Below are 12,614 nucleotides of genomic sequence, written 5' to 3'. Positions count from 1 at the left end.
ATATACACATATTCTAATTAAATTAAGAGCAGGGATGATGAAAACTACAGCCCACAAAAAACATGGTTTGTCAATATATCTTTATCCTGCTAAACTTGCCTAGGGCATTGAAATTAACTGAAATAACGAAACAAGTTCGGAACCCAGCTTGAAGAGCAGATTAAACAATAAACCAATGTCAGTATTTTCTCAGGGTTTCTGGAGGGCTACCTAATGCTTTGTTAAAAGAAGCCCAAACTAATATGGGCCCAACAGGCCAATGTGCTGGTGACGTGAAAAGGTAGATGGGCGCAGTTTGGTATGGAACCGGGCAGCTCTCCCCCTCCTGCTTCCAACCTACAAGAACACTGTAGCCCACTGAAACCCAGGAGCCACAGTTTCTTATTTGAGAAACTGGGTCTACTCCTGAACCCAGGAATGAAGAAACCACAGTTATAGTGTGCTAGGGCTGCGGCTTGTTTCCATCACGTCGTGAAGGCATCGCGTCACTGCTCATGGCGAGCAGCTCGCCGTCGGGCACCCTCCATAGTGTGGACGTGTGGTGGTTCGGCACGCTGGCTGCTGCCTTAGCTGGTGACCATGCTGCGAATACCGGGATGGCTGCTCCGGCTGCAAACAACAGCGCGAACGCTATCCCTGCCTAGTCTGGGTTCGAGAGGCATGCAATCGCTGGTCAGAAAAATCATGGCTGATTTATTATAAGAGAAAAATATTGTTGGTTGATAGAAAAAGTACGGCTGATAAGACAAGTGAGCAAGCTCGACACGCTTGAGCTCTACAACTCAGCTATGTGTGCACGGTCATGTGGAGAAACGTACTTGCGATAAAATTTTCGAATAATTTTAATAGAATTCGACTATACATTGTCCACAAATTAAATATATCTCTCACATAAATAGTTAATTATCACCATGTCGGAACATAATAAACTTCGTAACTTTTCAAATAAAGTCCGATGAGAATGAACTTTATAATAAAGTTGTAGACCTCAATGATATCCAAAACTTTATTGTTGATAATTTTTCATTTGAAATTATTTAAGCTCTCAAATTTTAAAATTTATTTTTTCGAATTTGACAAATGACTTCGCCGGATGGAAAGATAACCAGAACCAAAATTATAGGTTTTGATAAAATCTGCAACTTTGTAGCTGATAATTTCTTCATTACAAATTATTTATGGACCAAATTTATATATATAGTTTTAAAATTTTATTTTTTTAAATGACCTCTTATGGAAAATCGGCCAAATCTAAAATTGTAGATCTCAATGAGAAATAAAACTTTGTAGTTGATGCCTTTTTCATTTAGCTCTCATCCTATAAATCAATCAAAAATGAAGTGATTTATTATAGATTCATGGAACTTGTATTTTGCTGACTTATACAACAAAAAGTTATTTATTAATACATAAAGTGGTTGAAAATACTAACAATTGGCATGCTGTCAAATGGATGTATAAACACGCAAAAAAATCAATCAATTATATTTTTCACAAACTATATGAGAGAGATGCATTCATTTGTGAACAATATATAATTTTGGTTTGTTAAGATCATTTGTGTTTTCTTTTGGAAAGGTTCTACACTAAAAACATATTTTCATGCAACTTTATAGAATTTTCTAACCAAGTCTAGGTATTATCATAAATAATTATAATGTAGAGATAGAACGATAAATTATCTCTAGCAAACAAATTATATTTTTGTCCATAAAGACTCGTCCAGTTATATCGTTTTTACACCAGGAATAAATCCAGCTAGTGGCGCTTATCTTCTATAACTAAAAACAACAAAGTGTGGACATTTTTTGGTGCAAAAATGTTTCGTTCTTCCGTCTGCCTCCGACACCTGCGAAAGGCACCTCCTCCCATCGCGCAATCTTGCAGAAATAGAAAGTTTCTCAATCTTCGCCAGCGTTCCTTCTCTTTCCTTCTAGAGCTCGCCACAGGGATTACATCTCCGTTCCTGCGTTCCTTCTCCAATCTTCTACGACAGCGCAGGCTTCCCTTCTCCGGTCTTCTCCACGGAATCGAGCTGCCGCAGGCCTCCCATCTCCGGTCTTCTGCGACGGCGACGCAAGCCTCCACGGAATCGAGACCGGCGCTGATTTCCGTCGCGTCCGGAATCGAGCCCCACGCCACCGTCCTCTGGATCCGGCCCTCCGTCCGCCGGTGGCTGTTGCTCGCCGCCGACCCGCCGGGGAGCAGAGCACAGCACCTTGGGACGAGGGGGTTCTGGTTGGCTGTCGAGTAGGCCAGCGCGCCGGAGGGGCCCAGGCTGACGGTGACGGCGCCGTCGTGCGAGTCGGAGAAGCCCTTCATCAGCGCGCCCGCGCCGGCTACGCGTGCTGCTGCAGCGGCTGCTCCGGCGACCGGCGGGCTGCGGAGGCCCTCCGGGCACTTGGCTACCTTGGGATCGAACACCGCCAGCATCTCGCCGCCGTCCGATGCGACCTCTCTGTTTACCGAAGTATGCCATCCCTTCTCCTATCTTATTTATCCTTACTGCATCATATCAGGTTGTTGTATGTTTTCTAGAACACATCATTAAAGCTTGATTAGTCCACTAATAGTTTAATTATTTATTTGGTTGTTGAGGTTCAGTCTTTTTCTGCTCTATCAGAGCTTGTAGGTGTAGTTCTAGATAGCACAAGGATTTAGGCAATTTGTTCGTAATGGCAAAGTACACTAATTCTAAAACTCAAATCATTCTACATGACCTGAGCTTGGTCTATTGACTAGGAACGTATGAAGCAAACTTGAACCAGGTTTGCTATATACAGAAGGAGTTAAGTAAAATATTGGTTCTTACTGTGCAGTTCATTGAGCCATCGACCAACACTATCAAAAGTCTGACGCCTGCTAATATCCACAGCTCCCCGGTAGTAAGCAGAAGTTACTGCTCGAAAGCGTTTTTGTCCAGCAGTGTCCCAGATCTGAGCTTTAATCTCCTTTCCATCGATTACCAACTTTTGTGTCTGGAACTCCACTCCTATAGTGGACTTAGAGTTTGGGTACAACTCATTCCTTGCAAATCTTGCTAGCAAGTTTGATTTACCAACAGAGGAATCCCCAAGCAGAACAATTTTGAAGAGATAATTCTGGCTTTGTCCATCATCTCCATCATAGGCCATTGTGGAACAACTCTATAGCTACTGCTGCCCTTCTAGGTCTTGACAAAATCACAACACCTGTCATGTGTAACATATAAAATTTCTTAGTTATATCACAAAACAAACTCTAAAGAACTAGGAATATGTCATATTCAGTAATTCAGACCCCTTTGGAAGGAAGGAATTTCACAGGAATAATATAGAGTTTCATAGGAATCAGTTTATTTTCACAGGAAAAATGCAGAATACAGGACAAATTCGCATCAGCTTGAGCAAGTTGAAACTTACAGTATGCCTCCAACAAAAGAAAGCTTGAACAGAAGCACCACAATCAATTGGAAGCAAACGAAGCGTTCATTAGGAAGCGTTCAAATATATTGCTTTAAGATCACAATTCAGTGGCCTCCAATTCAGTGGCCGGACATCCTAAATTTCAGCAATCTAAGTTTCTGTTTTCATTGTTGCAGTGCAGATCATGAGGCTTTGGAGATGATCCTAATGTGATTTTACTGAAAAACATATATTGAGTTCCTTGTAATTTATTTTTTTATGGGCATGATCCTAATGTGAGTTTACTGAAAAACACTATAATATTCTTTGAGGTAACTGAAAAGCTGGGCAACATGAAGTTGCTCAACAGCTCAAACTGTAGATAAGTTAACACAACTTAGATGAAAGTCCAGCTGCCATAACCTGAAGGGCAGTTGCACAACTGATTCTAGAGGTCAAGTACGAATTAAGACCTCTACCTATACTATAATATATTTAGGGGGAATTAAACACATTACCTGCAGAGAATGGATGATGATCTGCAAGGTGCAGCTCCACTGGCAAGTCTTCATTTCCTCAATGTAGACATGTACTAAATGTGAGTGTTGTCCCTGCTGGATACTACTGCAAGTAAAGGATAATGCTGAAATCCTTAATTCACCTGATATAGTTGTTTAAATATATGTAATAAAAAAATAAAATCATTTGTCATTTTATTTCTTATGTTTTCTGACCTGAGCCACTCATCCTTTCCACCTGGCAACATGATCCAAACCCTTGGTGTCCATAAATCAGTCAATTGTTGTGAGCTCCATAGATCATACCTGCATGTCAAATGACAAATTACTAACCACTTGATTGCCTGCTAGGCTTAGAAAAAAGAAAAGAAACCAAATTCACTTTCTCACAGATATTGATTTCTCACTCAGCCTGAGAAGAATTCATCATCACATATACTGTAGCAACCGTTGAAATATATTGCTTTAAGGCTATGAACCCAATTTAATTTAGTACCTTCTAGAGTTAAACTTTTCGGCTATCAGTGCAAACTACTTGCTTTATATCAAAAGTTTATGTACTCCCTAGAATCATTTTATTCAGATTTGGTGCAGTGCAACAAGCTTTGAAAGGTAACTTCAGTTGACGACAACGTGCAGCTGACCTCCAAACAACAACAGCAGGTTCACCCTTTCCATGTTACCTTGTGGAGTAGTGTCGTCCCTGGTGCCTTTTCTAAAAATTTATAGAAAGCACAACTTCAGTTTCATTAACAGGATTCGGCGGAGAGCGAGAAAAGCACAGGATTCGGCGGCATTGGCGGCTTCGACTTTCTTGATCTTGGTTTAGGGGTTGCTGGCCAAAATCTTGGAATGCCCAGTGATGATAAGTGGAGGCAGCAGGAAATTCTAGAGCTTGAGGTTTATCTAAAGAGGATCGAACTTGTGCGGGAACAGGTTACCGCTGCTTGAGAAGACCTCAGGTCATCAGAAGGTTGCTTTGGCGATCTTCTTGCATAGTCTTTTTGCTAGACCCTGTCTTGTAGAGTACCTTATTTTCTTAGGAGAGTTGCTCGTTACAAAATTCTCATTGTACTTGATTTAAGTTAAGTGCTTGTAGTTGTCATAAGATTAGAGGCTGAAAAGATTGATTTGTAGGTCATATAGCTCAAGTGGACAGTAATCCTCAAACATCTTTAATTTAGTTATAGATGTAGCGACACCCCCCAGGGCTGGCCCTGTATCCTATGGGTATGATTTGAGATCTGATAAATGAGATCCCTGCTTCTATTCCTCTGCTCACAGTGACTTGTTTGTCCTATTGATCGCCATTTGGTTATATCAGTATATAGGAAATTTACTGAAAAGAATACACTGTCATTGATTAATTTCTGATTGGAACTATGTCAATTTTTTGTGTCCAGTTTGATCACAATGGAACCTATGCAAAATAATGAAGGTCGTACACCGTTTGAAGACTTGACAAACACCACCAATCGAGGTAATTATTTATACACATGTCTATAGACGCTTTCTCTTGTAATATTTTTGGATATTAAGTAAATATCTATCAAATTATTTTTCAAATAGGTGACAAGACAACATCAGATTCACAAGCGCAAGTTGATGAACGTGTGCAACGTAAAAGGGATAGAGAAAAAGCACGACATGCATTAATGACTCAAACCGAAAGGGATGAAAAAAATAAAAAAGTTAGGGAAAAGTATCATCAAAAAAAGACAGAAACTGAAATATCTACTGGCTCAATAGGTCCACCACAAACAATTTTTAACAACCAAACATAGAATAAATATTTGTTCTCATATAGTTACTTTATCTTTAATTATTATGTAAATAGGTGTTGGGGTTGAATCTAACAAGGAAAACACAGATGCCATGAGTCTAAAAAGGGAAAGGGTAAAGACACGATTTATGGCGATGACTCAGGAAGAAAGAAATGAAAAAAATAGAAAGCGTCGTGAACGATATCATCAGAAAAAAAATAGGTAAACCTGATTTTGCTTTTCTGCATTCAATATTGCATATCTATATGTTCTAAAAGTATATTTTGTTCTAGTTGGATTTCAAACAACCACAGAGAACACTGATGGCTATGAAGATAGTGACTGGCTACATCGAAACGACTCATACAATCCCATGCAGATTGATAAAGATAACACATGTACCATTTTGATTTTTTTTGTTCATATTACTAATTATTTTTTCTTGTGTTTTTTAATGTGGAGGCCAAAGTTAAAATCATGTTATTATATATATGTAGATGAATACTCTGATACATGTATAAATCAAAGTGGCATGATTGACAGGACTGATGCATCACTTGATATAACCCCAGGTATATTGTTTTCTTTTTATTAATGTTATCTATTTGAGAAGAAAAAGTGTAGTTGGAATTGTGGTTCATGACAATGTAATAAGGAATCAATGTTATTCAGGGTCCGTCTTTATTTTATTTGAGACAATATTTTTTTTATTATATAGGTGTTATAAATGCATCCAGTTCCATCGATAATTTAGTCAAGTGTCCAAAAGAGCGTATGCGTGAGCTACATAGAGCACGAAGGGCTGCAATGTCTCCTGAGCAAAAGGCGTTATTAAATAAGAGACGACGTGACTTGTACGCACAGAAAAATGCTGCAAGAAAACTGCAAATGACTCCACAAGAAAAGAAAGTGAAACGGAAAGAGAGCAAAAAATACTATAATAGGATGGTGAGGGAAAACCGAGCCAACAATTTGCATCCGGACTCAATTGCCATGGAGAGCCCTCACTTCAACTCTCAAATTATTTTCCCTGTTTCACCTCAATCGCCTGAAGCATCTTTAGATGATATGGAAATACCTGAATTCGGCGGCACGCCTGTCCACATTGCACCAACTGTAGTTCAAAATCCAGAAGTCCAGACCCCGGAATTGGTTGCGGCACAGACCATACATAGACATCGAGTGACCACTGGCGAGAGAAATGCCCTTCTGTCCCGTCGCAATCGGGTTTTTGAAGCAAACATTGGAAGAAGCGCTAGAGGTTCTGCAGATGGAAAATGCAACGATTCGAACGGACTGACTCAACCGAGTGTTGTTTGCAACGGTAATGAACCTTCCTCATCATATATTAGGAAGATTTTTTATCTTCGCTAACATATTACAAAAACTCATACTTTCTCTTACTACAGATGGTGTCACCCAAGAAACTCCAATTCAAGCATCTAATAATTGTATAGGCACACAAACACAACCGTCTGTAGCTGACGGTACCTCTTCAATGCCTCCATATAGTGCACAAGATCATACATCAGACTCTATGGTCGAGGATGGTATTTTCTTTATTACATTTATCTCTTTCTGGTGTTTATTATATGCCATAATATTTCTTTCAACATATATGTGGCCATGTTAAACAGACTATGACAAAGATGTCATATTTGAGGAGGACGAGGAAGAGGATGAGGCATACTTTTTCGCCGGTCAAGGTACATTGTGTAATAGTAAAAAGTTTAATTCATAAATTTTGTTTCAACACGTGACACGTGAACTTTTTCTTAGAAGATGAGGAGGAGGGAACCGATGTCGACACATATGAGCAAGAGAATAGTGAGCCTGATGTCCCAGATCCATATGACCGGGTCTATGCTAATGTCCCGTCAGAGTCGCACATGTTACCCTTGGTGCCGAACTGCAAGCACTGTAACGCAAAGAAATTCGATGGCGAACCCCTCCGGATTCTGTTGTAGGGGTGGAAAGTTTCAAGTCCTGAGACACCACCAGAGCTCATGAGGTTGTGGTCAAGCTCGGACGCTGATGCTAGGCACTTTCGTGCAAACATCAGATACTTCAACGGCCACTTCTCTTTCACATCTTTGTACTGCCATCTAGATCGTATCACCACTAACATGCGAATCTGTGGTGTCTACACATTTCGTGCCCTTGGTCAGATTTACCATAACATACGATCATTTGGTAAAGAGGAAGGTGTCGAAAAAAGACACCTCGAACTTTATTTTTATGATGACGATCCGTCCCTCGAGCATCGCATGAGCAAGTGTCGTGAGCAATGTGCTCAAAAAGACAGAGAAGTTATACAACAATTGGTAGGGATCCTTGAAGGGAATCCCTACTCTCAGCAACTAAGAAGTATGGGTCATGTTGAAAACCTCGAGGATTACCGAGTTGAGCTGAACCTTGACCAACGCCTTGATCAAAGAACATATAATGTGCCGTTGACATCAGAGGTGGCTGCCGTATGGGTTGAGGGTAGTGAGCGTCACGGCCAATTTGAGCATAGTGTTCTCCTCCAAGGGAAGGATCGGTCTATACATGGCATCCGCTCATATAATGCATGCTACGACTCACTATCATACCCGTTGTTCTTTCCAAAGGGTGAGCTCGGGTGGCACAATTGCATTCCAAAAGTGGGTGTAACTATGGCTCAAATTGATCGAGCTCGAGCAACCCGTAAAAGGCGTGCTGAGAATGGTGACGACGATGGAGGTAAATTGATCTTTTTTTAATTATGCAAAGTAAACTCTTTTTGCAAACTCACGATACTAATTCAAACAATGTCTCTCTGCAGAACCTGTTTCAAATACATGTGTCTCAGTGCGCGACTACTATTGCTACAAGTTTCAGATGCGGCCAGGGATATTTAATCCAATACTCTATGGCCGACGCCTTTTCCAGCAGTTTGCCGTCGACACCTACATCAAGATTGAGAGCTCACATTTAGACTACATGAGGAACAATCGGGATACATTGAGGGCTGACCTATACCAAGGCCTCGTGGATAGCATGCATTCGGGTGAAGGGTCTGCTGAGAATGTTGGACGGCGTACTGTGTTGTCTTCGTCATTCATTGGAGGACCACGTGACATGAGGCGTCGATACATGGATGCAATGGCTCTGGTTCGAAAGTATGGTAAACCTGATATCTTCCTCACAATGACATGCAACCCTAATTGGGATGAGATCAAGAATGAACTTTACCCAGGCCAGACACCACAGGACCGCCCAGATCTCGTCACACGGGTCTTCAGAGCAAAGTTGGATGCAATGAGAAAAATGTTGATGGAGAAAGACATACTTGGTAAGGTGAAGGCCTACGTATATGTAGTAGAGTTCCAAAAGAGGGGATTGCCGCATGCACACTTCTTGCTAATAATGGAACGAAAGTACAAGCTCACATGTCCCGAGCAATATGACATGATCATTAGTGCAGAGCTACCAAATAAGAAAAAATACCCTGAGCTATACAAAATGGTCACGAAGCATATGATGCATGGTCCTTGCGGGACGCTTAATCCATCCTGTCCATGCACGGCAGGCCGTGGGTCAAGCAAGAACCGTTACCCACGGCCATTCTGTGAGGCAACATCACAGGGAAAGGATTCATATCCCATCTATCGGCGACGCAATGATGGGCGCATGCTAAAAGTTCGAGGCCACTACTTGGACAATCAATGGGTTGTGCCTTACAACCCTTGCTTGCTTCGTACCTTCAACTGCCATATAAACGTTGAGGCTTGTGGGAGCATTAAATCAGTAAAGTATTTGTTCAAGTACATATACAAGGGACATGATAGGGCATCAATTGTGATGAGGGAGACCGACAAAGAGGACGGGAAAGGAAACATTGATGAGATCAAACAGTATAGAGACGCCCGTTGGGTGACGCCTCCAGAAGCACTATGGAGGATATATGGCTTTGACTTGAGCAAGAACCATCCGCCAGTTCAGCAGCTGCAACTTCATCTACCCGATATGCACATGGTGGCATTTCATAAACGGGACAAGGTCGAAAAGATCGTTAATAGACCAGGTGTAGAAGAGTCAATGCTGACAGCATACTTCGATGCAAACAGGCATGATGAGGAAGCTCGCAAAATCTTATATCGAGACTTCCCAGAGTATTATACATGGCAGTTTGATGGTAAATTCTGGCAGAAAAGGAAAAACTCTGTTTTCCAAATTGGTAGAGTCATCTCGGCCCATCCTGCCGAGGGTGAACGCTACTTTCTTCGTGTTCTATTGAACAATGTTGCTGGTGCTACCTCATATGAACACCTCAGGACAGTTGATGGGGTGCTACTACCTTCGTTTCGTGAAGCTGCAGAAAGGAGGGGTTTAATCGAAGAGGATAATACCCTAGATGAATGTCTAACGGAAGCTATTTTATTCCAGATGCCTACCTCTCTACGAAGACTATTTGCAACAATATTGGTATTTTGCGAACCTCATGATGTGATGGGGTTGTGGATAAAACACTACGATGCAATGTCAGAGGACTATAGCCGCAATAATCCATCCCCGGATCTCGTGCAACAAATGGTTTTGATAGACATTAGAAACATGTTGCAGTCTATGGGGAAGGACATAAGGTCATTTCCTCTTCCAGATATTGATCACTCATATGATGATGCCAGCCATATACCTCGTGAGATATTTGAGGAAGCTAGCGTTGAGCAGAATCCTGAAGATGTGCTATTGTGTGACTCACTCAACGCCGAGCAAAAGTTTGCCTACAATGAGATAATGACAGCTGTCTACAGCAGACAAGGCGGGCTATTCTTTGTGGATGGACCTGGTGGGACGGGAAAGACATTTTTGTATAGGGCACTTCTCGCAAAACTACGTAGCCAGGATAAGCTTGCCGTTGCCACAGCTACATCTGGGGTCGCAGCGGCCATAATGCCAGGTGGGAGGACGGCCCACTCGCGTTTCAAGATACCCCTAACTCTTCAAGAGGGTGGTTGCTGTAGCTTCACGAAACAGAGTGGTACTGCCAAGTTGTTGCAGCAAGCAGCTCTCATAATTTGGGACGAGGCATCTATGACAAAGAGGCAAAATTTAGAAGCACTAGACAACAGCCTACGTGATATAATGGGTCGGTCACACCTACCCTTTGGTGGGAAGACTGTTGTCCTTGGTGGGGATTTCAGACAAGTACTCCCTGTTGTGCGGAAAGGATCTAGGGCTCAAATAGTTGGTGCTTCTCTACGAAGGTCGTATCTTTGGGAATCCATGCGCCACCTAAAGCTTGTTCGCAACATGAGGGCTCAGAGTGATCCGTGGTTTGCAGATTATTTGTTGCGCATTGGTGATGGAACAGAAGAGGTTAACGGAGATGGCAATGTTCGTATTACAGATGAGATCTGTATCCCGTACTCTGGTGATGCCGATAAAGATCTTCATAGTTTGATTGACAGCATCTTTCCAAATCTGAATGCAAACATGGCAGACAAAGACTACATCACCACCAGAGCGATTTTATCTACACGCAATGATTGGGTGGACATGATTAATATGAAAATGATTGATATGTTTCAGGGTGGTGAGACGGTGTATCACAGTTTTGACTCCGCGGTAGATGATCCACATAACTACTATCCATCGGAGTTTCTTAATAGCCTGACCCCCAACGGCCTGCCACCACACGTCTTGAAGCTGAAGGTCGGGTGTCCTGTTATATTGCTTAGGAATATTGACCCCGCCAATGGGCTATGTAATGGTACAAGGTTGGTGGTGCGGGGGTTCCGAAGAAATACAATCGACGCTGAAATTGTTGTGGGGCAGCATGCTGGGAAGCGGGTATTTCTTCCTCGAATACCGCTATGCCCGTCTGATGATGAGATGTTCCCTTTCCAGTTTAAGAGGAAGCAGTTTCCTATCAGGCTAAGCTTTGCCATGACGGTCAATAAGTCACGGGGCCAAACTATCCCGAACGTGGGTGTGTACCTGCCTGCACTGGTCTTCTCTCCCAGTTGTACGTTGCGATGTCTAGAGCCACATCAAGAACGAATATTAAGATCCTTGCCCTACCAGCTGATGCGGAGGCACAAGAGGAGGAGGCAAAAAATATGGAGAAGAAAAATGCTAAAAAAAATACCATGGAAAAAAAGCCTAAGAATGCGTTAAATAAAAAAGATAAGGATAAGAAGACCCCAACAACGGATGGAACTTTCACAAAAAATATTGTATATAAGGAGGTCCTAACGCCATAGATGAGGTAACATTACTTTACTAACTCATAATTGCATTTTTGTAATTCATATTGTTTTGCACAAATAATATCTCACTGTCTCCATATTTATTGTTGTTCTTAGGTATTTTCAATTGGCTTATCAGACTCTACTGGGAGATGTTCTATACATATTTATATGATGGCATAATTACATTTTGAGTGTTTTGTTGTAAATAAATAAATTATATTTTACTATTATTGGTTTACTACACAACATACTCCGGTTTGGTACGGAATAGCTATCTTTTTGTGCTAAAAATCTACTAACAATTGTAAAATTTACAACATGATGAGAAGAGTATATTAATAGTCGTGCCCGTATCTAACATTTATATTTTGTCTAGCAGTGTTAACAGACGTGATCGTATCTAGCTTTCCATCACGAACTTATTTGTGGATTTACTAGCGCGCGAAAGAAATGGATATCGAAAATTTCTTCCTGCTGATATTAAACATTATCTTGCCCGTATCATGGAAAGATCTATAAAGTAGAATTTGTGAGCCTATAATGTTGTTTTCTTCCTTGACCATATTTGATTTCACGAACTTTATTTCTTTAAGTCAAATGTAACTTTATAGTTGGTATTTAAGTTTTATTATAATATTATTATCTTATTGTGCGATCCATGAATTTTAAATAAAAAATATTAGTTATCCCGTAGCAACGCACGGGCACGTTACCTAGTATAAATTAAAGTAA

General features: G+C 41.2%; 2 protein-coding genes across 25 annotated transcripts; one reads left to right on the top strand and one right to left on the bottom strand.

Moving 5' to 3' along the window:
• LOC8067944 lies at positions 1,759 to 2,464 on the bottom strand. Its single transcript, XM_021465606.1, has one exon. The coding sequence runs from the start codon at positions 2,431 to 2,433 to the stop codon at positions 1,759 to 1,761; it is 675 nt and encodes a 224-aa protein (XP_021321281.1). The 5' UTR covers positions 2,434 to 2,464.
• On the top strand, positions 2,333 to 12,189 carry LOC8073270. 24 transcript variants are annotated; one of them, XR_002455022.1, is made up of 13 exons: positions 2,342 to 2,470; positions 3,347 to 3,981; positions 4,485 to 4,564; positions 4,646 to 4,874; positions 5,305 to 5,381; positions 5,471 to 5,886; positions 5,958 to 6,236; positions 6,383 to 6,988; positions 7,074 to 7,214; positions 7,302 to 7,370; positions 7,447 to 8,388; positions 8,471 to 11,899; positions 11,997 to 12,189. XR_002455022.1 is itself a non-coding variant. In XM_021464985.1 (11 exons), exons 6-11 carry the CDS (start codon positions 5,838 to 5,840, stop codon positions 7,629 to 7,631), a joined length of 1,332 nt encoding a protein of 443 aa, XP_021320660.1. In that variant the 5' UTR covers positions 2,477 to 3,981; positions 4,485 to 4,564; positions 4,646 to 4,874; positions 5,305 to 5,381; positions 5,471 to 5,650; positions 5,739 to 5,837; the 3' UTR covers positions 7,632 to 7,909. The 24 variants fall into 24 exon arrangements, 5 of the variants coding, with proteins under 5 accessions (XP_021320660.1, XP_021320663.1, XP_021320661.1 ...); XR_002455024.1 differs by having other exon boundaries at positions 2,373 to 2,470; positions 3,908 to 3,981; positions 4,496 to 4,564; XR_002455023.1 differs by having other exon boundaries at positions 2,373 to 2,470; positions 3,908 to 3,981.

This window comes from Sorghum bicolor, chromosome 7 (genome assembly GCF_000003195.3).
Source record: "Sorghum bicolor cultivar BTx623 chromosome 7, Sorghum_bicolor_NCBIv3, whole genome shotgun sequence".
NCBI lineage: Eukaryota > Viridiplantae > Streptophyta > Magnoliopsida > Poales > Poaceae > Sorghum > Sorghum bicolor.
The sequence above is the reverse complement of the archived record's forward strand: the minus strand, read 5'-3'. Positions and strand labels throughout refer to the sequence as shown.

Coding starts and splice junctions, on each gene's coding strand:
- LOC8073270 (XM_021464986.1), top strand. CDS start 5,838: ATGAAAAAAATAGAAAGCGTCGTGAACGATATCATCAGAAAAAAAATA. Junction 6,237..6,382: donor ATCACTTGATATAACCCCAG/GTATATTGTTTT, acceptor TTTATTATATAG/GTGTTATAAATGCATCCAGT. Junction 7,215..7,301: donor AGACTCTATGGTCGAGGATG/GTATTTTCTTTA, acceptor CATGTTAAACAG/ACTATGACAAAGATGTCATA.
- LOC8067944 (XM_021465606.1), bottom strand. CDS start 2,433: ATGCTGGCGGTGTTCGATCCCAAGGTAGCCAAGTGCCCGGAGGGCCTC.